Source organism: Carlito syrichta, unplaced genomic scaffold, assembly GCF_000164805.1.
Source record: "Carlito syrichta isolate Samal-C Ts95f unplaced genomic scaffold, Tarsius_syrichta-2.0.1 Scaffold287922, whole genome shotgun sequence".
Classification (NCBI taxonomy): domain Eukaryota; kingdom Metazoa; phylum Chordata; class Mammalia; order Primates; family Tarsiidae; genus Carlito; species Carlito syrichta.
The window spans coordinates 48011-71193 of NW_007232018.1; the positions used below are offsets into that span (position 1 = coordinate 48011).

Sequence of the window (23183 nt, forward strand, 5' to 3'; positions counted from 1 at the left end):
TTTTTCCATTGCTATCCTCAATCTGCTCCACTGCCAAGGTCAGACTGGCTGCTGGGCAGCACCCATGGGACAGAAACAAACTGTGAGGCAAAGGTTCTAAAAATGAAATGACATTGAAACCAACCCCAGAGAAGGCAGGTTGAAGACTACAGATCTAAGTCGACCAGGTCACAGTCAAACAAACACATCAACATTTTTATAGAATATAAACAAGACCAAGCATCTCATAACATAATATGTAAAATGTCCAGGTTACGATACCAAGTTACTCAGGATATGAAGAACTAGAAAAACATCAACCCTTCTGGAAATGGTATATGGCAATACTGAGATGACAGAATCGTTGTTATTATCTGACAAAGACTTTAAAGCACTGTTATAAAAATGCTCCAAAAAAATAAGTGCAAATACTCTGGAGATAAATGCCAAATTCGACTATCTGAGCAAAAAAATAAAAGGCAGAACCAAATGGAAATTTTAGAATTGAAAGATACAAGAACAGAAACAAGAAAATATCACTGAAAGGGCTTAACAGCAGGATGAAGAATGCAAAGAAAAGACCTGAAAGCTTGGAGATGAGCCCTAGCAACAGGCTGACAGAGGAGAAAAATGACCAGGAAAAATAAACTGAGCCACAGGGTCCCGAGGCCACTACACAATACATTCATGTTATTGGATTGATGAAAGACAGAAAAAGGGTTAAGTGCATATGGACATTTGATAAAATTTGGTGGAAAGGCCCCAGTTTGGTGAAAATATAAACATATAGATTTAAGAGACTCAGAGAATCCCAGACAGGACAACTCAGAGTACAAGCCCAGCACTCCATGACCTGATCAACGAAACCTGAGGACAAAGACAAAGCACCTGACTGCAGCCAGGAGAAAACAGAGCATTCCTTGGGACCAGGGATTCAAGTGACTCTACAGATTTATCACCTGAACAACAGAAGTCAGAAAGAAGTGGAATCATATTTTTTAAAGCAATGAAAAAAATAGTTGTTAATCCAGAATTCCAAATTCAGTGAAAATATTATTTAGGAAGGAAGGTAAAATAAAGGCATTCTTAGGCCGGGTTCAGTGGCTCACGCTTGTCATCCCAACAATTTGGGAGACTGAGGCGAAAAGATTACCTGAGCCCAGGAGTTCAAGACAAGCCTGGGCAACTTGATGAGATCTCATCTCTACAACAAATAAAAAAATTAGTCGGGCATGGTGGCTCACACCTGTAGTTTCAGCTATTTGGAAGGCTGAGTAGGAAGAACCACCTGAGCCCAGCCGGTCAAGGCTGCAGTGGCCATGAGTGTGCCATTGCACTCCAGCTTGGGGGACAGAGTAAGACTCCGCCAACTAAAAAAAAAAAAAAAAAAGAAGAAGAAAAAAGACATTCTTAGGTAAAGAAAAACAAAAGAATTTGTTGCAAGCAGGTTTGATCCACAAGAATTACTACAGAATGTCCTTCAGAAGGAAACTTGACACATTAGAAATAAAGAAAAAAGCCTGGGCTGAGTGGCTTAGCCTGTAATCCCAGCACTTTGGGAGGCCGAGGCTAGTGGATTGCCTGAACCTGTGGGTTTGAGACCAGCCTGGGAAACTTGGTGAGACCGCGTCTCTACAATACATCAACAATTAGTTGAATGTGGTAGCGCATGCCTATAGTTCCAGCTACTTGGAAGGCTGAGGCAGAAGGATTGCCTAAGCCCAGCAGGTCTACTTGGGGTAGTCGTGAGCATGCCACTGCACTCCAGCCTGGGTGCAGTGGCTCATGCCTGTAATCCTAGCACTTTGGGAGACCAAGGTGAGAGGATTGCCTGAGTCTAGGGGTTTGAGATCAGCCTGGGCAACTTGGCAAGACCATGCCTCTACAACATATCAAAAATTAGCTGGGCATGGTGGCGCACACCTGTAGTTCCAGCTACTTGGAAGGCTGAGGTGGAAGGATTGCCTGAGTCCAGTAGGTTGAGGCTGCAGAAGTCATGAACATGCCACTGCACTCCAGGCTGGATGATAGAGTGAGACTCCCCCTCAAAAAAGAAAAGAAAATGCATAAAGAAAAAGTGACAGAAATGGTTAATATGTGGATGAATAAAATCAGCGATTTTTTTTCTTCTTGAGTTCTCAAAACTATTTTTTATGGTTGAAAACAAAAATTATAATTCTGTCTAATTGAGTTTCTAACAATGCAGATGCTGAAAACTACAACACAGAGGGAGGGGGCACATGACCTATATGACAGCAGAGGCTCTACATTCTTCTGGAAGTGTTAAAATGTTGATTCTAAGTAGATTGTGAAAAATAAAGTATGTGTATTGTAGTCTCTGGAAGCTTCAAAAACCAAACCAAAACAAAATTATACAAAGACATACATATGTGGCTCAAAACTCAATAGACAAACTAAAATAGAATACTAAAAACTAACCCCAAAGAAAGGAGTAAAGGGGAAGCTTAGCAATGAAAAATCAAGGGAACAACAGTAAACAAATAATAAAATGGTAGGTTTAAACTCAAGCTTATAACAATTACAATAAGTGTAAATGGTCCAAACGTACCAATTAAATGACTGAACTTGTCGACTGGACTTAAAATACAATTATGTAGGTAGGTTAGAAGCAAAGGGATAGAACAATATATACCACATAAACACCAATAAAAAAATAGTTATTCAGGAGGCTGAGACAGGAGGATCGTGTGAGCCCAGGAGAGAGAGGCTGCAGTGAGCTATGATCACACTACTGCACTCCAGCCTGGGTGGCAGAGTGAGACCTTGTCTCTAAGTATAATTACTTTAAAAAGGAATAAAATTAAAATAGCTGTATTCCTATCAGATGAAATAAGAGCAAAGAGGACTACCAGCAGCACTACATGTTAACAAAGGGGTCAATTCAGCAATAAGACACAGCAATTGTGAATGTGTATGTACCAAACAACAGACTTCCAGAATATATAAAGCAAAAAGATGAAAAGCAGAAATAGGCAAACAGGTATAGCTGGAGAATTCAACTCATTACCGCATGACAGAACAAGAAATGAGCAAACCAGTGAGGCTATAGAAGAACTAAATACACACTGGCAACTATCTTCATCTCATTTATAGAGTAGACATTTATAAGGCACTCCAGTCAAAGCCAGCAGAATACATATCCTTTTCAAGTACACCAAAACAGTCTCCAAGGGAAACCACATTCTGGACCATAGAATATACCTCAACACATTTAAAAGAACTGAAATCATACCAAGTATGTTTTCGGACTTAAACTAGATAATGGAAAATTCCCAAACATTTGGAAACCATGAGTCAATATGATATATATATATATATTTGGAATCTCACTCTGTCACCCAGGTTGGAGTGCAGTGGTACACTCATGATCACCCCAGTGAAGACCTGCTGGGCTCTGGCGATCCTTCTACCTCAGCCTTCCAAGTAGCCAGAACTACGGATGAGCACTACCACACCCTACTAATTTTTTTGAGGTTTGTAGCAATGAGGTCTCACCAAGTTGCCTGAGCTGGTCTTGAACCCACAGCCTCAGGCAATCCACTCGCCTTGGCCTCGCAAAGTGTTGGAATTACAGGCTGAGCCACCAAATCAGCCTAAAAATATTTTGAACTAAATAAAAATAAAAACAAGACAGATCAAAATTTTGGGGATGCAGTTAAAGCAACGCTTAGAGGGAGATACATACATTAAGTGCATATACTATAAAAAAGGAAAGGTCTCAAATCAATAATCTAAAGTTTCACCTTAAGAAACTAGAAAGGAGAAAAATAAGCCAAAAACAATCGGAAGAAAAGAAACAATAAAGAACAGAAATCAATGAGACCTAAAAGAGAAAAGCAATAGAGAAAAATCAATGAATCCAAAAGTGACTTGTTTGGAAAAAAGATCAATACAACAGACAAACCTGTAGCAAGAATAACAAAGAAAAAATAAACAGGACACAAATGATCAACATGAGGAATGGGAGGCATGTTACTCCAGACCCTGCAAACATTAAAAGGTTAGTGAAAAACTCCATGCACACAAAAAAAATCCAAAAACTTGAATAAAATGAACCAATTCCCCAAAAACCATATCTACCAAAACTCACCCATGATGCAACAAGTGACCTCAATAGTCCCATAACTACTAAAGAAATTTAATTCATAGTTAAAATCTTCCTAAAAAGGATAACTCTAGGCCCAGATAATTTCACTAGTGAATTCTACCAGATATCTAAGGAAGAAATAACACCAATTTGACACAATCTCTTCTAGAAAAGGAGGGAATACTTTCTAACTCATTTTATGAGGCCAGCATCACCTAGACACCTGTATCAGACAAAGAAATTACAAAAACAGGAAACTACTGACCAAAATTCCCCATGAATGCAGATGCAAAAATACTCAATCAAATGTTATTAAATCAAACACAGCACTAGTTAAAAAAGTGATACACCATGAAAATCAATCAATATAATCCATCATACTAAAAGCCTAATAAAGGAAAATCAATTGATAGGGAAAAAGTACCTGAAAATATTCAACATCCATTCATGATAAAAACTCAGCATATAATAAATACAACAGAATCCTCAAAAAGCCTGTAACTAACATCATACTTGAGGAAAGACTAAATACATCCCTCATAAGATCAGAAACAAGACAAGAACATCCACTCTCACTTCTCCTTTTCAACACAGCAGAAAGTTCTCATCTGGGCAATAAGACAAGAAAAAGATACAAAAGGCATACAGGTTGGAAAGAAATAAATAAAGTGGTTCCTAATTGCAGAATACACAATGGTATATGTAGAGATTTTCAAGGAATCTACACTAAAACTAATAATAAATGAGTTTGGCAAGGTTACTAAAGATGTGAAGCCAACATAAAAAAAATCAGTTGTATTTCTACCTCCTGGCAATGAACAATGGGAAACTACCAAACAAAGTAATCCCTACACTTATAGTAGCTGGGAAAGAGGAAGAGGTAGAGGAGATGGAGGAATGGAGGAAGAGTAAAGAAAAAAAGAAACATTTAGGTATAAACGTAAAAAAACCTAACAAAACATGTATGCATTTACATGCTGAAAACAACACAGACAAAAACAAAAGCAGACCTAGATAAATGGGGAGACATACCGTGTGCATGGATTAGGAGACTCAACATAGTAATTTTTAATTCTCCCTAATTGATCTATAGATTTAATGCAATTCCAACCAAGATCCCCGAAGCACATTTTGTAGCTATAGACAAGTTAACTCTAAAATTGATATATGCAACCAAAACAACTTCGAAGCTGGTAAAATCACACTACAATTTTGAGATTTACTATAAAGCCACAGTAGTCAAGAGCGTATGGTGTTGACAGAGGAACAGACACATAGAACAATGGAAGAGAACCGATAACCTATTTATAGACTCACTCAAAAACATCCAATTAATTTTTGGCAAAGTTGCAAAAATCCAGTGAAGGAAGGGTAGTCTTTTCAACAAATTATATTTGAACAATTGGATAATCACATGCAAAAAAAAAAAAAATAATAACCTCCACCAAAACCTCACACATTATGCAAAAATTCACTCAAAATACATTCTAGATATCAATGCAAAATGTAAAACTCCAAAATGTTCGGAAGAAAACCTAGAAGGAAACTCTAGTGTCCTGGAGTTAAACATGACACCAAAAACCTGATCCATGAAAGAAAAAGAAAGATAAAGTAGACTTGGTCAAAATTAGAAACTCCGCCCTGTGAAATACAAGAGAATGAACAGGCAAGCTACAGACAGGGAGGGAGTGCTGGCAAGTCACATATCCAACAAAGAGCTCTTAAGACTTAACAGTGAGGAAACAGATGCTCCAATGAAAAACAGTCTGAGACTTGAGCAGACACTTCAAAGGGAAGTCCACATGTAGCAAATGAGGACATGTGTGGACACGCCACGCCACTCACCACTGGGGAGACAACTGCACATTAAAGCCACAGCCAGACACTGCTAAGCCCCCAGTGGAACAGCTAACACAGACATTCTAGCCACACCAAGTGCGAGAACACAGCAACCAGGCTGCTCACTTGGTGCTGGTGCAAATACACAACAGTGTGGCCACTTCAGGAACAGCGTGGTAGTTCTGAAGTTCAGCCACATGTCCACATCAACTGGCAATCCCATTCCTGGTTATTTACCTCAGAGAACTATAAACGCACTTGAAATCCTGAAAATGGATGTTCACACAAGCTGTATCCATCATGGCTCTAATCTGAAAATAGCCCACATGCCTTTCACCAAGTGGCTGGAAAAACACATGGACAACACACTCTCGGTAGGCACATGAAATCCTGAAAATGGATGTTCACACAAGCTGTATCCATCATGGCTCCAATCTGAAAACAGCCCACATGCCTTCCACCAAGTGGCTGGAAAAAAAACGTGGACAACACACTCTCGGTAGGCATCGTCTCTCCAGTGTGACCGGCCATAGGATCCCACCATATGACGTTCTTGAGAGGGCAGAACTTAAGGGGAGGACAGGCAGGTGGTCACTAGGATGACAATACCGGGTGCTTTGGTGGTAAACCAGCCCCTGACTCTGGCTACAGTGGGGGGGGGGGGGGTCGTGTGACTCTAGATGTCTTAAAATCTATAAAATTGTATGCCAAGCAATCCGTTTCACTGCCAGTTGCCTCTCAATGCAGTTCAGCCTCTCAGCTCCAATCACCCCCACTACTGGCTCCGTGGTCACAGGGGGCTGAGGCCTCAGTCGCCTCCTCAGCACACGTATGACTTGGAACTCTCCATCAAGGGCATGGAGGGGCTCTGCAGGAGGAAGCTGGGGTCTTCAGGGACTGGGTCTCCTCCCCCAAGAGCACACACCTGTGATTCAATCCTGCTCAACAACTTGATCTGACGTCCTTCTTGGGTTTGTTCAATATATTCACTGGTTTAGTACCAGAGATGGACACCCACCCACCCAATGTCTGCTCAGATTTGCTATGCCATCCGAGTCCAAGGAGAGCATGTAGCAAGGAGTCCCCAGGACACTCCAGGAAGCACAGTCGACACCACATCTGTGGGAAGTGTGGTTCAGAGCCAGAGCAGGCTGGGTGGTGGTACAGACCCTGGAGCCCAGCTAGTCCCAGAGAAGCGGCGCCTGCATGCCACAGCTTACCCTGCCCACACCGGCAGTGACCGCTAGGCTGTCTCCAGGGCTGCCTGGCATCTGGGACACCCAACTGCACCAGGCGCACACGGTGTGTGCGGCTAAGGATGGGCTGATGCCTTTGTGTGTAGTCTCTCCATTCTGTCACGACGGGGCCTGTTTGGCAGCGGCTCTCACTGAAGGCCCTAGGGTCCAGGCCTCAGATCTGTGTCCCACTCTGCTGCCTAAGGACCGACCATCCAGCACCATCCCTCTCCCTTCTCCATCATGGCAGGTGTTGGGGAGCCTGGGTGGGATTCCGGATGCCTGTGATTCCCTGACACCAGTTCACACAGAGGACAGCTCTGCCCCTGGGGAAGAGCACCCACCAGGTGATGCTGGATCCTGGGGCAGGCCCTGAGCCCAAGAGGAGGTAGGACTGCAGGGCAGCCACAGGTGAGGCATGGGACTCAGGGAGAGTCCTGTCCTCATGGAATCCTACTCCAGCTGAGACCCTGTGAATGGCTCTGGTGGGGGCAGCCTCTTGTTATGAGTGTCCTGAGCTCAGGGAGCCGCCCAGCACAGGGCTGCAGCCAGCTCAAGCACTAAGAAAGCAGGGGCTGGGGAAGACGGAGCCAGGAGTCCTGGGGAAGGGGGTCCTGGGGCCCTAGGGGGGTTGGGTCTGGGGCCCTGGCAAGGGGAGGTGTGGGGTCCTGGAGAAGGGGGGTTCTTGGGGCCCTGAGGAAGGGGGGTGTGGGGCCCTGGGGAAGGGAGGTCTGGAGCCCTGGAGAAGGGGGAGTCTGGGGCCTTGGAGAGTGGTGGCCTGGATTTCTGGGGAAGAAGGGTCTGGACGTTGAGGAAGGGAGGCCTGGGGCCCTGGCCAGTCCATGTACAGATGAGGCAACAGGAAGCAGGCTGGAGCGTGATCCAAAAGTCCTGTATTCCTGTGCAGCCCTTCAACAGCTCTGGGGAGGCAGCTCTGGCCTCCAGAAGGGAGGGAAGCCCAAGACGCCATGTTGCCTGCAGATGCTGCTGTGGCCACTCACAACATGTTGTGCCCTCACAGGCCCTTTATAGATGGGCGGCACTAGGCAGGGTCACAGCCCAACGGCCAGGCCTTGCTGGAGCTCGCGACAACATGGGGTCAGCACCTCCTCCACTGCAGGGCAGAGCCTGTCCAGGCTGACCCCACCCCCACCGGCTGTGGGTACAGCAGTTGGCAGCATAGCAGTGACAGATGGTGCTACAGGGCGGGCACGGGAGGCCAGGGCTGGTAGCCGTGGAGAGGAGGGTAGGCAAGGAGCTGCCCGCTGTCCAGGCCGACAGCTTGCATATGGATGAACATGAGGTAATTGATTTTTAAAGGGGAAACAGAGACAGGAGTGCACTGCTGCCTGGCCCTGGCCCTTCCTCCGCACGGCCCCTGAGCCTCCACAGGGACAGCCATCGCCCTGTGCAGTGTGGCCCACATGTGGCTGTGTGGCTGTCACCACGCACGATCCTGCTATCTCTTCCTGGGTCTGTGCACACAAGCATTTTGGAGACGGAAAATACATAGGAAAGAGACAACACTGATGTAGGCTGAGGCTCAGGCCAGGAAGCCGTGCACTGAGCTCACACTGCAACACAAAAAGTAGGTGCCATGGCCCAGGAGAAGGTAAGCCAACCCTGCAAGACAGGTGAGGCAGCTTCTGGTGGAACAGGACGGCCATGGGGGGAGGGTGCCATCCTAGGGGTCCTGAGGTCCCCCACAGCCGCACACAATGTGGGAGTTGCAGCCAAGACTCAGCCCTGTGGCTACCGGTCAAGGCCAGAGCTGCCACAGGCTCCAAACGGGAGTGAGGCATGCTGGATCCATGGCACAGGGATGGCTGTGAGAGCTGATTGTTCCTCGTGGGCCTGGTCATGGGGGTCCAAGTTAAGTCTCGCCTGGCTGCCCTTGAAGGACTAAGGAGTCCTTTGCTTCCATCAAACAGGATCATGACCGTGAAGGACTTTAAGAGGGACTTGGCGTGCAGCCCTGTCTACCCTGTGGGTGCTACCTCCCAGTGCCAGAACAAGCCCCATTCTGAGGCTTCCCACAGAAGCCTCTGGGAGGCCATGTGGCTGAGGACTCATGCTCCATGTCAGCCTATGTGCTGGAAGAGCTCGGCCACCAGAGGTGCCCACAGGCAGAGGCTGAGAGCATCAGGGAGCCTCTGATGTGCACAGGGAAGGTGGGCAGCTGGGCCCAAGGAAGACCCCAGAAGGCCATGGGGGCCGGTCCCAGGTCATCCGCATGCATGAGTGGGCTGTCCTGACCGCAGAACATGCACCTCACCCTCCATGCCTTCACTACATGCCCCACGCACGGAGCACAGAGCATGAACCCTCCTGCCATGCCAGCCACACAAGACTGGTCAGGGTGAGCAGGTGTGGGATGTCGTGAGTCAGAGCTTCTGGCCTCACTCCGCACAGCACATGTGCCCCACGACCAGTGGCCCACCCACCTTTCAGTGTGCTCTATCCTGGAAACCCCCCCTCAGAACATAGGAAGGATCCAGAAGCAGGTGGGGAGCCGGAGGGACAGGGTGGGGTTGGATGTGGGACAGTGTGCTCTAGAGGAACCCAGAAGTGCACAAGGCCTGAGCAGGGGCTCATTGCAGCCTGTGTGGCCTTGATAGTGACCCCAACGGTGGGGGACATGGCTCCGACATCCCAGGTTGCATTGCGACCCTGCACTCTGCCCTGTACACAGCACCCTACCCCAGATGCTTCTCCCCTAATCAGGAGGAAATCCTCTGCACTTAGACCAGGTTCCTGGAGGTTAATCGCACACTTGAACCCTGTAGGACTAAAGTTACATGTGAGGAACACACAGTGAAATACACAAACTCAGCTCAGAACACGAGCTGCAAGTGTCAGGTGTATACCAGTGTCACATGCACACACATGCAGGAAAGAGGCTCGAAGGAAACCCCCAAAAGCTACACTGTTCAGCTCCTGGCCGGGCTCGCCAATGACATAACAGGACATAGGGGAGGTGGGTAGGGTAGTGAACTGGCCTCTGTGGGGGCACAATGGAAGCTGCACTGCCAACATAGAGGCCACTGTGCCCCGAGGAGGGTCCTGGGGCCCACATGGTGCATTCCTCCCCAAGGGCATGTTCTGCTCACCAGTCCCCTTCATTCAGGTCTGGGGGTTGCGGACTTCTGCCCTGGAATGGTACATGCATTTCGGGGTCTCAGAGCCTCCTCTTCACGGCACCCAAAGACAAGCCTGGTCCTGCAGTGCCTTGGAGGGAGATGCCGCATGACACTACCACGCGGCCCAGGTGATGACGGGCACCACCTACCCCAGCCAGGGCTGGTCCTGTGCCTGGTGGTTGGAGGTGCCTGGGGGTATGTATGTGGTCAGGTACAAATGCTGAGTGTGTGTGTGACCCTCCATAGGAGGGCCAAAAGAGCACAGGTCCCACGCAGTAGGGCTTCTGAGTTGGGCTGTGCCTATTCTCTGCCCACATCCTGCGGTCCCACCTACCCTTCCAGGTCACACAGAGGCCGCTGGGCCAGGCCGGTGACACCTGGGCAAACACCTATGAGGGGTGGAGCCTCAGGTGAGCCTTCCCCAGTCTCCGACCGTCTGCCTCTTTGTCCCTTTCTGCAGAAGGACAAAGTGTTCCCAATGCACATCATAGATCTAATCCCTTTGTGTGTGTCAGCCCAATGCCTCCGTGAGGACTTGCCCAGAGGACTCTGCCTGCTTCAGGCCCCATTGTGGTCCCCTATAACTGGCATGGTGCTGGCCTATAGCTGCTTTCCTTTCAAGATTAAATTCAGGGAGGCATGGTTGGCAGCCAGGAGCAGGAGCCGGGTGGGCACAGCTAAGGGACAGCTGTAGGTGCGAGTGGGGACCTTGTACTTTAAGACAGAATGGCTCCCGTCACCACCCACCTCTCTCTGTGGTTCAGAGCAGGTGTCAGAAGGCAGGTGCCCATAGTGACCAACACCTGTATGGCTGGCTGTCTCTGAAGATCCACTTGGCATCCTGCTCATTGCCAGGGACACTCCTGACCATGGTATCCCTGACTGGGCACAGCTAAGCCTGTCACCACTGAGGGGGCTGGATGGGCTGGACCAGGTGACCTGGAGGTAGGACAGGGCACAGACCTGAGAGCCATGACAGGCAGGGGCATTGGGGGCTGAGCTGCAGGGTGTGGCTGATGGCCTGGCACCAGCAGGGCAGAGGCAGGAGCCACACAGGGTATCAGGTCCACGGCTGAGATCACCCTGATGGGGCTTGGGGGCAGGCATCCAGCAAGGGGCCGAGCCACCAAGGAGTCTCCCAACGAAGGCTGCCCATGGCACTGCAGGCAACGACAGGTCCAGAGAGTCTAGCACAAGCGGGAGGTGCCACAGGGCCCAGGCCAGGGTGGCATGTCCTGCCCTCCATGCAGGGGTGTCAGCCATACGGCTCAGGAGAGGTCTCCATGCAAATGGGACACCCACTTCTTGGATGCCTTTCTCATCTTTACATATGGTCACATGGAAAGCCGCCTTGTCCCATCCCCTGCTCAGGCTACAGTGTCCCTGCAACCATCCCTTTAGCCCTTGTGCCATCAGGGTATGTGGCCTGTGCCATCAGGGTATGTGGCCTGTCCACATGTCAAGAGCAGGATGTGACCTGTGGCCTCCCATGGATAGGACAGTGCAGTCATGTGAGGGCCGAGATGGTGCAGTGTGGTGGTGGTAAGGGGGCAACTGAGGTGATTCACAGCTTCTGCATCTTGTGAAACCTTCCCTGGGCAGTGGGACCAGCTACGCGTGGTATCAGGCATGGGGCCCTGCATAAGAGGACATAGCTCCCTTGAGTCAGACCTACTGCCCAAGAACCCTGAGCCTTCCTGCCACACGAGCTCCTTCGAGGGGCCATCCCCACCCATCCCCCCAAGAGGCTCTAAGTGCCAGGGTCATGCCTGGGCCTCCCCTCGGTCACACAGTCATACCCCACATCTTCAGCAAAGCCTGAGTGGCAGGCCTGGGTGTGGATCCGTTGACTCTCAGCCCAGGTTCCCCTGTCCATGTTCCGGGCTCCCCAGCAGGGACTTATGGCAGGAATGTCTGGAAACACCTGCGGGCGCACTCATGTCTCCCCTGTCCAGGAGGCTGGGCCCTGCATGGTGAGAACTCAGCCTCCAGGGGAGACACCACCCACAACACACCTGACACGTGGCCCCGCCCACCACTCTGACCCACCTTGGTCCCCCACTCGTCTCCCTCTGCATGGATGGCATAGGTGCAGCCATCCCTCTGCGGGGTTTCCGAGACGATGCGCACCTCCACCCCAGGCAGCGGGGTCCCCACAGAGCCTGCAGGAGGGACAGAGAGGCCGACAGTCAGTGGGGCCTGTGTGGGATCCCAGCCGGCCTCCATGTGGATGTGTGGAGTCCTCTACGAGGGGAGAGCCTTGTGTGACCCCGAGATGCCCGAGCATGATGAGGATAGAACTGCACATTGTGAGAACATGGTCAGCAGAAGGTGACTGAGGTGGCTGATGCTACAGTGATGGCCACACAGCACAGAGGCACTCACAATGCCACCACGCACCAGGCCCAAGTTGTCCATGTCACACCCCACGTGACCCCAAGGGCCATGAATCCCAATGCCATGCCTTTGCTACCTGCTGGCCACAAAGTGCCACACTGCCCACACGACCCAGGCTGTGTGTGATGAGGGGGCTCGTGTGCCTGGAGCCATGCAGGCTGAGCGGGACCTGGCAGCACATCCAAGCACTGTGTGGTAGGGCCACACCTGCACGTGACTCACTTATGAGGTAACGCAATTGACCCAGTGTGTCCATCCCAGCAGAACCAGCCCAATGTGGCTGAGATCAGACCTCATTCCTGTAAAGGTGAGGGCACAGTCCAGGCCACATCGCACCTACCACCATGCACGCAGGGACTGTGGCAGTCTCGCTCTGTCTGCCCGGGGTTTGGGCCCTGCTTGCCGTGAGTAACCCTGGTGACATGGCATCAGTCCTGGGCATGATGGGACCCACAGGGAGACCAGGCCTGCAGCAAGGATGTGTGGGCCACCATCTGGAACCCATCAGCCAAGGACTCCTTGCAACGTTCCCAGCCCTCAGCCAATTCCCCATTGTCCACTAGGTCCTGGTGCCCAACTCCCTGCAGAGCTGCCTGGAGAGGTCTAATTCTGCCAGGTCCTGCTGGTGCTCCTGGCCTGTCCGCGTCTGGGGTCCTGCAGGTGAGGCTGGGCTTGACAGTGTGTTGGATGGGGCTGCCAAACTGGGGAGTTCTCTGTGGTTCCACGTGTGCACACGCTTCATACCTCAACTCTGGTCAGACACTGGTGCCACTGTCCTGTGGGTGCATGGGGCTGAGCTCCTCTTGTCCCACCTCTCTTTTTTTTTTTAATCGAAAGATTATTTATTTGTTTATTTTTGAGTTGAGGTCTCATTCTGTTGCCCAGGCTGGAGTGTAGTGGCATGATCATGGCTCATTGCAGCCTTGACCTCCTAGGCTCAGACGATCCTTCCACCTCAGCCTCCCAGGTAACTGGGACTATAGGTGCATGCCACCATGCCTGGATAATTTTTGTTTGTTTTTTTTTTTTGTAGAGATGAAGTTTCGCTATGTTTCCCAAGCTGGTCTCAAACTCCTGGCCTCAAGCAAACCTCCTGCCTTGGCCTTATACCTGTTGGAATTACAGGCATGAGTCATTGTGCTCAGCCACGTCTAAAGACGTTTAAATGGAGGTAGAATCCAGGTGACATGCAGCTCAGCATTTTTAGAGCACACATGGTAGTATTCACATGCTCACTGCTGCAGCCACAGCTTGCTCCAGGCTCATGCTGCCTCTAACACTGGGGGACACCCATCCCATGGCCACTGTGCTTTGCCTGCACCCCATGTGCTTTCCGTATCTGTGGGTCTCTGTAGAAATGTAGTCAGATACGGGACCTCTATCTTCCTGGTGGCACATCCGTGGCAGAAGCTTGGCACCAGGACACACCACAGCTGGGATGGAGGTATGTTCATCCCCACACAGATGAGGACACAGGCCCAGAGGCTGGAGCCACCCATGGATGTGTGCAGGGTGAGCACACAGGTCTAGCCTCCCCTGCAGTGCTCAGGCCGGCCTGCAGAGGCCTCCCCTCAGGTGGTAAGCAGCCTCTCAGTGCGGCCACTGATGGGCCGCTGGGCCACAAAGCCATGGTCTTCTCTGGAGTCAATGGCCCATTTCCTTGTGGGTTCTCTTTCCAGTGGCAGCATCCACTCTTGGGTCTTGGGCAGCTCCAGCTGAAAGGCTCAGCAGACAGAATGTGAGCCCATTCAACCTGGCCACAACGCTGGTGCCAGGAGACCAGGCCACAGTCCTCATGGGCCTCTGGCAGACATATTTACAAGCTCCTGCAGGCTTGTGCCTCAACCCTGGTCAATCCGTGTCTTGAGCTCCAGGGTGGTCAGTCTGTGGTCATGGATGCCATTGTGTGTGGAAGCCTCAGAATGCTAGCATGGGGAACATAGCAGACGAGGTGCAGAGGAGGAAGGGGGCTGCATTGAAGGTGGGACCAACAGCCCCATGCCCCTGGTCCCAGCACGTGTTCTGCCATGTGGAGTGTGAACCTCTATTCTGCATCCATGAGTTGGATCTCACAGCCAAGTGAGACAGGAGGCAGTGCCGGGAGGCACCAGCTGGGCCCGAGGACGTGTCAAGCACCCGCAATGTTGCACCTGCCGACACTGCCAGTGAGGATGAGATACCTGGGAATGGAAGTCCAGCAGTCGTGGGGTGCGATGATCTCCCCAGGAGACCTCGTCCATGCAGGACATGAGTGGGCCTGGCTGTTCCAGAGGGGCCACCAATCTTGTTCCCCCTCTTGAGCTCCTACACTGGCAACGGTGGGACACCCACTTGGGCCCGGCACCCTCAGGGTCAGCTCTGCACTTGAGCCATGCCCAAGTCCCTGCCCCACAGACCAGGCTGCTGGTCGCCCTCAGGGTTAGAGTAAGGGAGAATGTGAGACCAGTGGCTTAAGATCCGTCCGGGACCAGTGTTGGCGGAAGAGGCATGAGGCCGTCCCACATGCCTGAGCACTGAGGTTCTGGAATGGCATCAGAACTCAGCAAGAAGCTTCTGGAATGGCATCTGTACTCAGCGAGAAGCAGGGACAGTGGCACTGCCCACAAGAGCCCGGGGAACGGCTGCCACACTGCGGGTGCCCATTGCTGTGCTTTGGGGATGCACACCATATGGATAGTCTGTGTGGCTGCAGGCGGAGAGAGGCACTGTCGTCCTCACAACAGCCAGCCCCTCACCACGGCGTCACTCCTGACAGCTCTAATTGGCTGTAGCCTCTGTCCCAGTGTGGGGGCCTTGGTGCCACTCTGTGTGCCTGGCCCTTGAGGAAGGGACAGGCTGACAGGGTCTAGGAGCTGTCTGTCGACGTGGGAGCTGCAGGTGCCTCTGATCTAACCTCCAATTAGGCATGATGGGGCCCAGCAAGGCCCAGCCTGGCCACAAATTATTCATCCTGCCCAGGGGCTGTGAATGTAGGAGGTGTACACATGGCAGCAGCAGGTGTCTGTCCACATGTATCCACCCTCTGAGAAAGGGTTGAGGGAGACACAGATGAATTTCCGGGCAGTGAGACCCAGGGCCGGTCAGAGGCTTCCAGAGACGGAACTCACCAGAGTTTGGGGCCGCAGGGGTCAGAGCCTTCCAGAGACGGGACCTGCCAAAGCTCAGGGTCATGGGGAGGGAGGGTCACAGCCTTCTAGAGACAGGACCCACCAGAGCTTGGGCCATGGATCACCAAGTGAGAAGCCCATCTTCAGTCATATTTCTCAGAAGCACACTTGTGGGGTGGTGTCCTGACTCCATGGGACACACTGGGTCCCGTGCTCAGTGCAGTCGCTCTAGAAAATACTCTGGCAGTTTCTTTTCTTTTCTTTTTCTTTTTTTGAGTTGGAGTCTCACTCTATCACTCAGGCTAGAGTGCAGTGGCACATTCACGGCTACCCCAGAGTCAACCTGCTGGGCTCCAAAGCGATCCTTCCACTTCAGCCTTCTAAGTAGCCAGAACTGCAGGTGTGCGTTACCACACCCAGCTAATTTTTTTTATTGTAGAGACAAGGTCTTGCCAATTGCCCAGGCTGGTCTTGAACCTGAGGGCTCAGGCAATCCACTTGCCTCAGTCTTCCAAAGTGCTGGAGTTACAGGTGAGCTACCGAGTGGGGCCCCTCTGGCAGTTTCTAAGCTCCCCAAGACCTTGCTCCTAGGTATTTGCCCAAGTGAAGTAAAAACCAACATTCACAGAAAACCCTGCACACACGTGATTATGACATCTTCACTTGAGATTGCCCTGAATGCAAGGAAAGTGTCCTTCAGTTGATGACCAGTTCACATATGGAGGTGCAGCCACACTGTGGACGCGATGTGGCAGTGAGAAGGATATGCCCTGACACGCACAGCTGTGGTGGGCCACAGGCTGGCCACCAGGAATCAGCCACGTGGCCTTCCAGAAAAACAAACCATAGGAGGAGAAATGGTCAGCAGGGACCAAGCTGAGGGTGGCCACAACCAAATGGGTATTCTGGTGGTGGTGGCCCTTCCTCATCTTAGCACTCACAGAACCACATGCCAGAACAGGTGGATCTCCTGGTGAGAAACGTGGATGTGTAGACGGAGACACAGACCAGCCTGTCCTGCTCCCCTGAGGCCTCGCATCTGCTTTGGACAAGCCAGAGTGGTCACGTTGTGAGGATGGACAAGGCCATGCGGAGGGCAGTGGGCGGCTTCCCAGCCAGGGCTCTGACCGCAGGAGCCCACAGGACCCAGGACCGAGGGTCTGCTTACATGAGGATCAGAATGGAATGTTTCAGGGGTAGCTGGGTAAGAGGAGGAGCCAGGTGCTGGGAGGGCCATCTAGATGGGAAGACCAGGAGTGCAGAGTCCCACCCTGCCCGTCATGCATTCCGTCTCTCGCCCACCACCAGTGCTATGTGGCACCTGCACTTGAGACGCAAGTGAGAGGCTCCGGTCAGTAGACAACAGGGTCTGGGGGAGCAGTGTCAATCCCAGGCATGCCACCCTTGAACCCATGTCAGCTCCTGAGTTCTGGATTCCCACTCTCCCGTGCATCTCCCGGCCCTCTGGTTTGGGCTTTGGCACCAGGAGGCCCTTTCTGTCTTGCCATTGACCGGCCACTTGGGAGAAAGTGGATCTGCCCAGAGTGGGTGAGCCATGGCAGGTGGTGAGTGCCCTGCAGCCTGTCCTGGGGGCAGCATCCCTCCTGCCCTGCTGGTCCAGGTGTGGGGCCTAAGGCTGGCCCGTGGGGGTCTCAGAGCTGCTCATACCTGGCAGGCGTGCAGCGGTCAGGGGCGCAGACAGGGCCATGCCGACCTCGGTCATGCCGTACCTCTCCAGCAGCGTGTGGCCAGTGATCCTCTTCCACCTCTCCAGCAGGGGGACAGGCAGGGCAGCTGAGCCAGATACCATCAACCTACACGCACAATCACAGGCGGTTCAGCTCCCTGGGTGTGGCAGCACACACACACGTCTTCATGGGTGCCCACACCACGCGCTCCTGGCTGGAAGCTTCACCCCAAGACAGCCCGCAGCCTGTGCTGAGATGTGCTACTACTTTAGCAGAACATGCTGGCAGGTTTCAGAACATGACCAGCTTCAGGGTAATGAGTGGCCGAGGATGGGAACACCTTGGGGTCTCAGGTGGACCCCGAGCGTGCTAGTGCCAGCAACCCTAAACAACAGCAGCCACAACTCGAGTGACCACAGCAGCGCATTGACGATGGGTGAAATGTTCCTCATCAGAGGGGCAGGAGGGCCCAGACCCACTGGGTCCTGGCACGTGTTCTGGGGCTCCCGCACCCACGGTGCTTGCTCAGGGATGTGCACAGTAGAAGGGCTGCTGCTCGCGGCTGGTGTGGCATGTGCCTGCCTCCATACCCCGGGGTCGCCCAGCAGGGCTGGCCCTGGAACCCACTCTGGTTCCCTCTTCCCTGACCTTTCCTGATGGTTTGGATCTGATGAACAAGCTACAGGTCCTGCTCAACTTGGGGGCCTTAGCCCCACCTGGGATGCCTCCCGGAGGGCTCGGGAGCAGAGGGCATGATCACGAAAGCAGTGCGTGTGGCCACGAGCAGAACCCTGGCTCCAGCTTCCTCGGAGGTCTTCATAGAGGAGCAAATAGTACATGGAGCAAAATGTGCCAGACGCTTCTCTTGGGATTGCTCTGGAATAGGGCAACTTCCCCGCACTTTCCGAGGATGAGGATGCTGGCGCAGGGGGCGGTGGTCGCTGTATCCACCAGGAAGCTCATCAGAATCACAAGTCCACATTGACATGGCGGCTCTGGGGGCCTCAGCTCACTTTCTACCAGTGCTGCCATGCCCTCGCCCTCCCGTAAAAGAGAAAGGATCCCCTGGCCAGGGGCCTGTGGGGAATACAGTTTGCAGGCATGTGGAGGCTCATGCAGCCCCACACGTGTCCCAGCTAGTGAGTGCACTGCAGCACAACATGGGATAAGAAACGTCCCCATCCCCCAGTCCGTAAAAAGTTTGGGAGCTTGCCGGGCACCATCGCTCAAGCCTGTAATCCCAGCACTTTGGGAGGCTGAGGTGAGCGGATTGCCTGAGCCCACGGGTTCAAGAATAGCCTGGGTAACTTGGTGAGACCTCACCTTTACAATAAATCAAAAAGTTAGCCAGGCACAGTGGTGCACACCTGTGGTTCCAGCTACTTGGAAGGCTGAGGTGGAAGGATCGTCTGAACCCAGCAGGTTGATGTTGGGGTCACTGTGAGTGTGCCACTGCACTCCAACCTGGGCAGCGGAGTGAGACTCCAACTCAAAAAAAGAAGGTCTGGGGCTCGCATCATGCCACCAATGACCCAAAAGACCAGCTCACCTTGGGAGGGGCGTGGGGTGTCGGGGAAGCAGTAGGTATGCCCAGTCAGGAGGGACAAAAGGCCACAGACCAGGCTGAGAGAAACGGCCCAGCAGAGGAGGAGCCACAGGACATGTGGTCAGAGTGAACCACAGCGAGGGGGTCACTCACTATTCTTACCCTCCTCATCAGATTCTATGACAGTGTAGATAGAGACAGATGGAGAGACAGAGAGATAGATGGAGGGACAGAGATAGAGAAGATGGTGAGACAGAGAGACAGAGATAGAGAAGCTGAGAGACAGAGACAGACAGAGATAGAGAAGATGGAGAAACAGAGAGAGGACAGAGAGACAGAGAGACAAAGGAGATAGAGAGACAGAGACAGAGAGGACACAGAGACAGATGGAGAGACAGATATTGAAAATAGAGAGATAGACAGAGATAGGAAAGAGAGACAGATGGAGAGACAGAGAGAGTAGATGGAGAGACATAGATAGGACAGAGATACAGTGATAGGAAAGAGAGACGGAGAGACAGAGATAAAGAAGATGGTGAGACAGAGATAGAGAGGACAGAGAGACAGATGGTGAGACAGACGGGCAGAGACAGAAAAGATGGAGAAACAGATGGAGAGACAGAGATAGGACAGAGAGACTAAGAGACAGGACAAAGAGACAGATGGAAAAAATACAGAAGACAGATGATTGAGGAATAGATGACAGGCAGCTGGCTGTGGAAATGGAATAGATAGACTATAGATAGACAAATGGATCGACTGAGAGAAATCTGTAAAGACACCATCTATAGGAAAGGGAGACTCTGCTTCCTGGGACTCAGCACTGTTGTGTCAGGTAAGCCCCGCCTTTACAGCTTTAAGGCTTTCTGAGGGGAAAGCGGGCTTTTCCATTTACCTTATTTTTTCTTTGCAGATGGCACGCACAAAGTCCTGGACGTGTGGTTGGGTGAAGTGCCTGTCATGGTAGTCCATCAGCTTGGCATAGATTGTGGGCACAGCCATGAAGACGTTAATCCGTGGAGTTTCAGAACTTAGGAACTTCTCCCAAACCTGGGCAGAGAAGAGGAAGTGTGGCTGGAGGGGCCTGAGAGACACGGGCAGTGTTCCGGCTCCAGGCACAGTTGCTCCATGGATGTCTCCCTGTCATGAGACTAGCATCCCTGGTGGCACCCACCTAGGAGGGGCCCCGAGTATCCCACCCCTCCCCGAGGCCACCCTGCCTGGATGTCGAGTCTGGCCTTTGCAGGGAGAGGCAGTCCCAGACAGGATGGGTGAACTCTCTTGTGTTGCCCCAAAACTCCCTTTCCTATAGAGGCGTCTTTACAGATCTCTCTCAGTCGATTCATATGTCTATCTATAGTCTATCTATCTGCCATTCATGCCACCATAAACACCTGTTGCTTAAATATAAAGAGGCTGTGCTTTTTAGAAATTGACAAGCTGGCACTGCGCTTTATGTGACAAGGCAAAGGACCTGGAAGACCCAAAACACCCTTGAAAAGGCAGATGACAGTCGAGGACATTCCACCCAATTCCAGGCTGACCAGAGAAAGTACCCAGCGCAGTGTGGCTCTGGTGTGGGATTAGATGGCAGATCAGGGGAACGGGATTGGGAGTCCAGAAATAAACCAACACATTGACGGTCTGTTGACTTTGACAAAGGAGCCAAGTCCCAAGCAGGGGAAGGGATCGCCTTGCCAGCAATGGTGCTGAGACATTAAATCATCACGGGCAAAAAGACAGATTCTAGACCCTGTGTCATGCCACACGCAAACACCCACCCAGAGTTGACCAGAGACCTTAGTGTATGACCTACACCTATAAAGCATCTGGGAGAAAACACATGAAAAATCTTGATCTTTGGTTTGGCAAAGATTTCTCAGAAACAGTACCAAAAGCATGGTCTATAAAATGTAAACTTTCATAAGATGAACTTCATTCACATTAACAAGTGCGTCCAAAGACATGAGGAAGTGAAAAAGACAAGTTGGAGTTGGAGGAAGTATTTGCAAACTGTGTATCTGAAAACAGACTTGCATCAAAATTCATGGAGATATCAGGGCTCAGTGACAAGAACTGGCCCGTTCTAAAATGGGTCAGGACATGATAGTTCACCAAGGATGGTTCCTGAGGGCAAACATGACCTAAAATGGGCCAGGACATGATAGATAGTTCACCAACGAGGGTTCCTGGGGGAAAACATGACCTGAAACAGATAAGGACGAGACAGACAGTTCACCATGAGGGCACCTGGGTGCAGATGAGAGCATTAGGAACGCCAGCACGACACTGCACAACTCACAATCGCAAAGATGTGGAACCAACTCAAATGTCCATCAGCTGGTCAGTGGATGATGGAGACATGGAATATCTACACCATGCAATACTCCTCAGCCATCAAAAAGAATGAGACTGCATCTTTTGCAGCCACTTGAATGGAACTAGAGAACATCATCCTATGTGAACTAACACAGGAACAGAAAACCTAACACCGCACATCCTCATGTGTAAGCAGGAGCTAAACTAAGGTCCGCAAAAACACAGAAATGGTGTGAGGGACTCTGGAGACTCAGGAGGGGGAGGGGGAGGGACAGAAACTCACCTGCTGGGGACAATGTGCACAGGTGGGGGTGGGCACACCTGACGCCCAGACCAAAAACTATGTATATCCCTCAGAGGTACTAAAATAAAATAAAATAAAAAATAAAGCTGCTATGAGGAGAATGGGGGACACGAGGGATGTGTGGTAAGGAGATGCCACTTTGTAGCCACTGCAGTGGTAACAGTAACAGTCATCATCCAGCAACAAGCATTGGCAAGGAGAGGGGGACGGGGAGGACTGGAACACCTGTACAGGGTGAGAATGCAGAACGTGGCTGCTCGGGAAGAGTGTTTGCCAGTTTTCTAAAATGTGAAGCATGAACATCCACAGAACCCACTGCTCCCTCCCATGTGTCTGTAAGGTCAGTGAAATCCTGTCCATGCCAGGTTACATGCAGATGCCACAGCAGCATTATTCACATGGTGGACATGCAGGCCACCATCCAGGCTCCCTGGGGACCAGCCAATGACCTGCAAGCGCCCGAGTCACCGTCATGCCTGCAGTGTCCCTGACACAAGGCTGTCTGGTCTACATGGGTTTGGTGGAGGCAGGGGCCGTGTGAGGGGGCAGCCCACCCCTGTTGGCACACAACAGGTTGACACTGGCTTCTAAGCTCAGCGCTCTCCCACCTGCTGCCCAAGCCCATCCCCGGTAGCCTGTTGTATGATGCTGTCCCCGCATGCAGCAGGATGGTGGGGATGGGTGCACCGAGCAGGGACTTCAGCTTGGCTGGGCCTATGCTCTCTCGGGGCTCATATAGTACCATAAGACTCAAAGGGGCACATGGATGGCACATGCATGCCAGGCATGACCTGGGAGGGAACCTTCTCTCACATGCTGCCCAGGCACAACAGGAGGGAGGATGGTCCGAGAGCACTCAGTCCATACTGGGGACCCAACATCCTGGCCAGGCACCTCCGCCAAAAGCTCAGATGGTTACCATGATTCCCACAGCATGTAAGAAGGAGAGGACACACCTGCAGTACCAAGAGGATGCATACAGGTGACCCGTGACTCCTGAGGGCAGAGTACACGTGTGGTAGAGAGAGGACACGCACAGATGACCTGTGAGGGTGCCACACCTGGGCCAAGGAAACACACTGACCAGCTCAATGTTATCACAGGCCACGTGGGGCTCTGGGGGCTCCCTCGGTATAATTCATCTTCTTGGAATTCACCAAACCAGCCAGAGGGCTACTGCTATCTGAAGTCTGGCCTCCACACCCACCACAGCCTCCTCTCTACTGTCGGCCTCTGCACCCACTGCAGCCTCATCCCTGTCAGCCTCTGCACCCACTGCAACCTCATCCCTGTCAGCCTCTACACCCACTGCAGCTTCCTCCTTCCTATTGGCCTCCACAACCACTGCATCCTCCTCTCTCCCATCTTCCCAATGTATTGTACGATTCCATTACTGAGGCTGTGGAGACCTCTCAGCACAACACCAGGCATTGCACTAGTGAAAGTACCTCTGAGGTGTGAGGCCCCAGCCACTGCTTTGGCACCTGTTCCCATCACACAGACTCATGCCCCATAAATCCA

General features: G+C 51.6%; 1 protein-coding gene across 1 annotated transcript in view; it reads right to left on the reverse strand.

Moving 5' to 3' along the window:
- ACSF3 (acyl-CoA synthetase family member 3) overlaps window positions 1-23183 on the reverse strand; it is a 59602-nt gene that overhangs the window by 14210 nt on the left and 22209 nt on the right. The window contains exons 4-6 of the mRNA XM_008053154.1: window positions 19935-20089; window positions 17474-17619; window positions 12351-12463 (exon numbers count right to left, since the gene is read on the reverse strand). Coding sequence (XP_008051345.1) covers window positions 12351-12463; window positions 17474-17619; window positions 19935-20089 — 414 coding nt within the window. The remainder of the gene's footprint in view (window positions 1-12350; window positions 12464-17473; window positions 17620-19934; window positions 20090-23183) is intronic.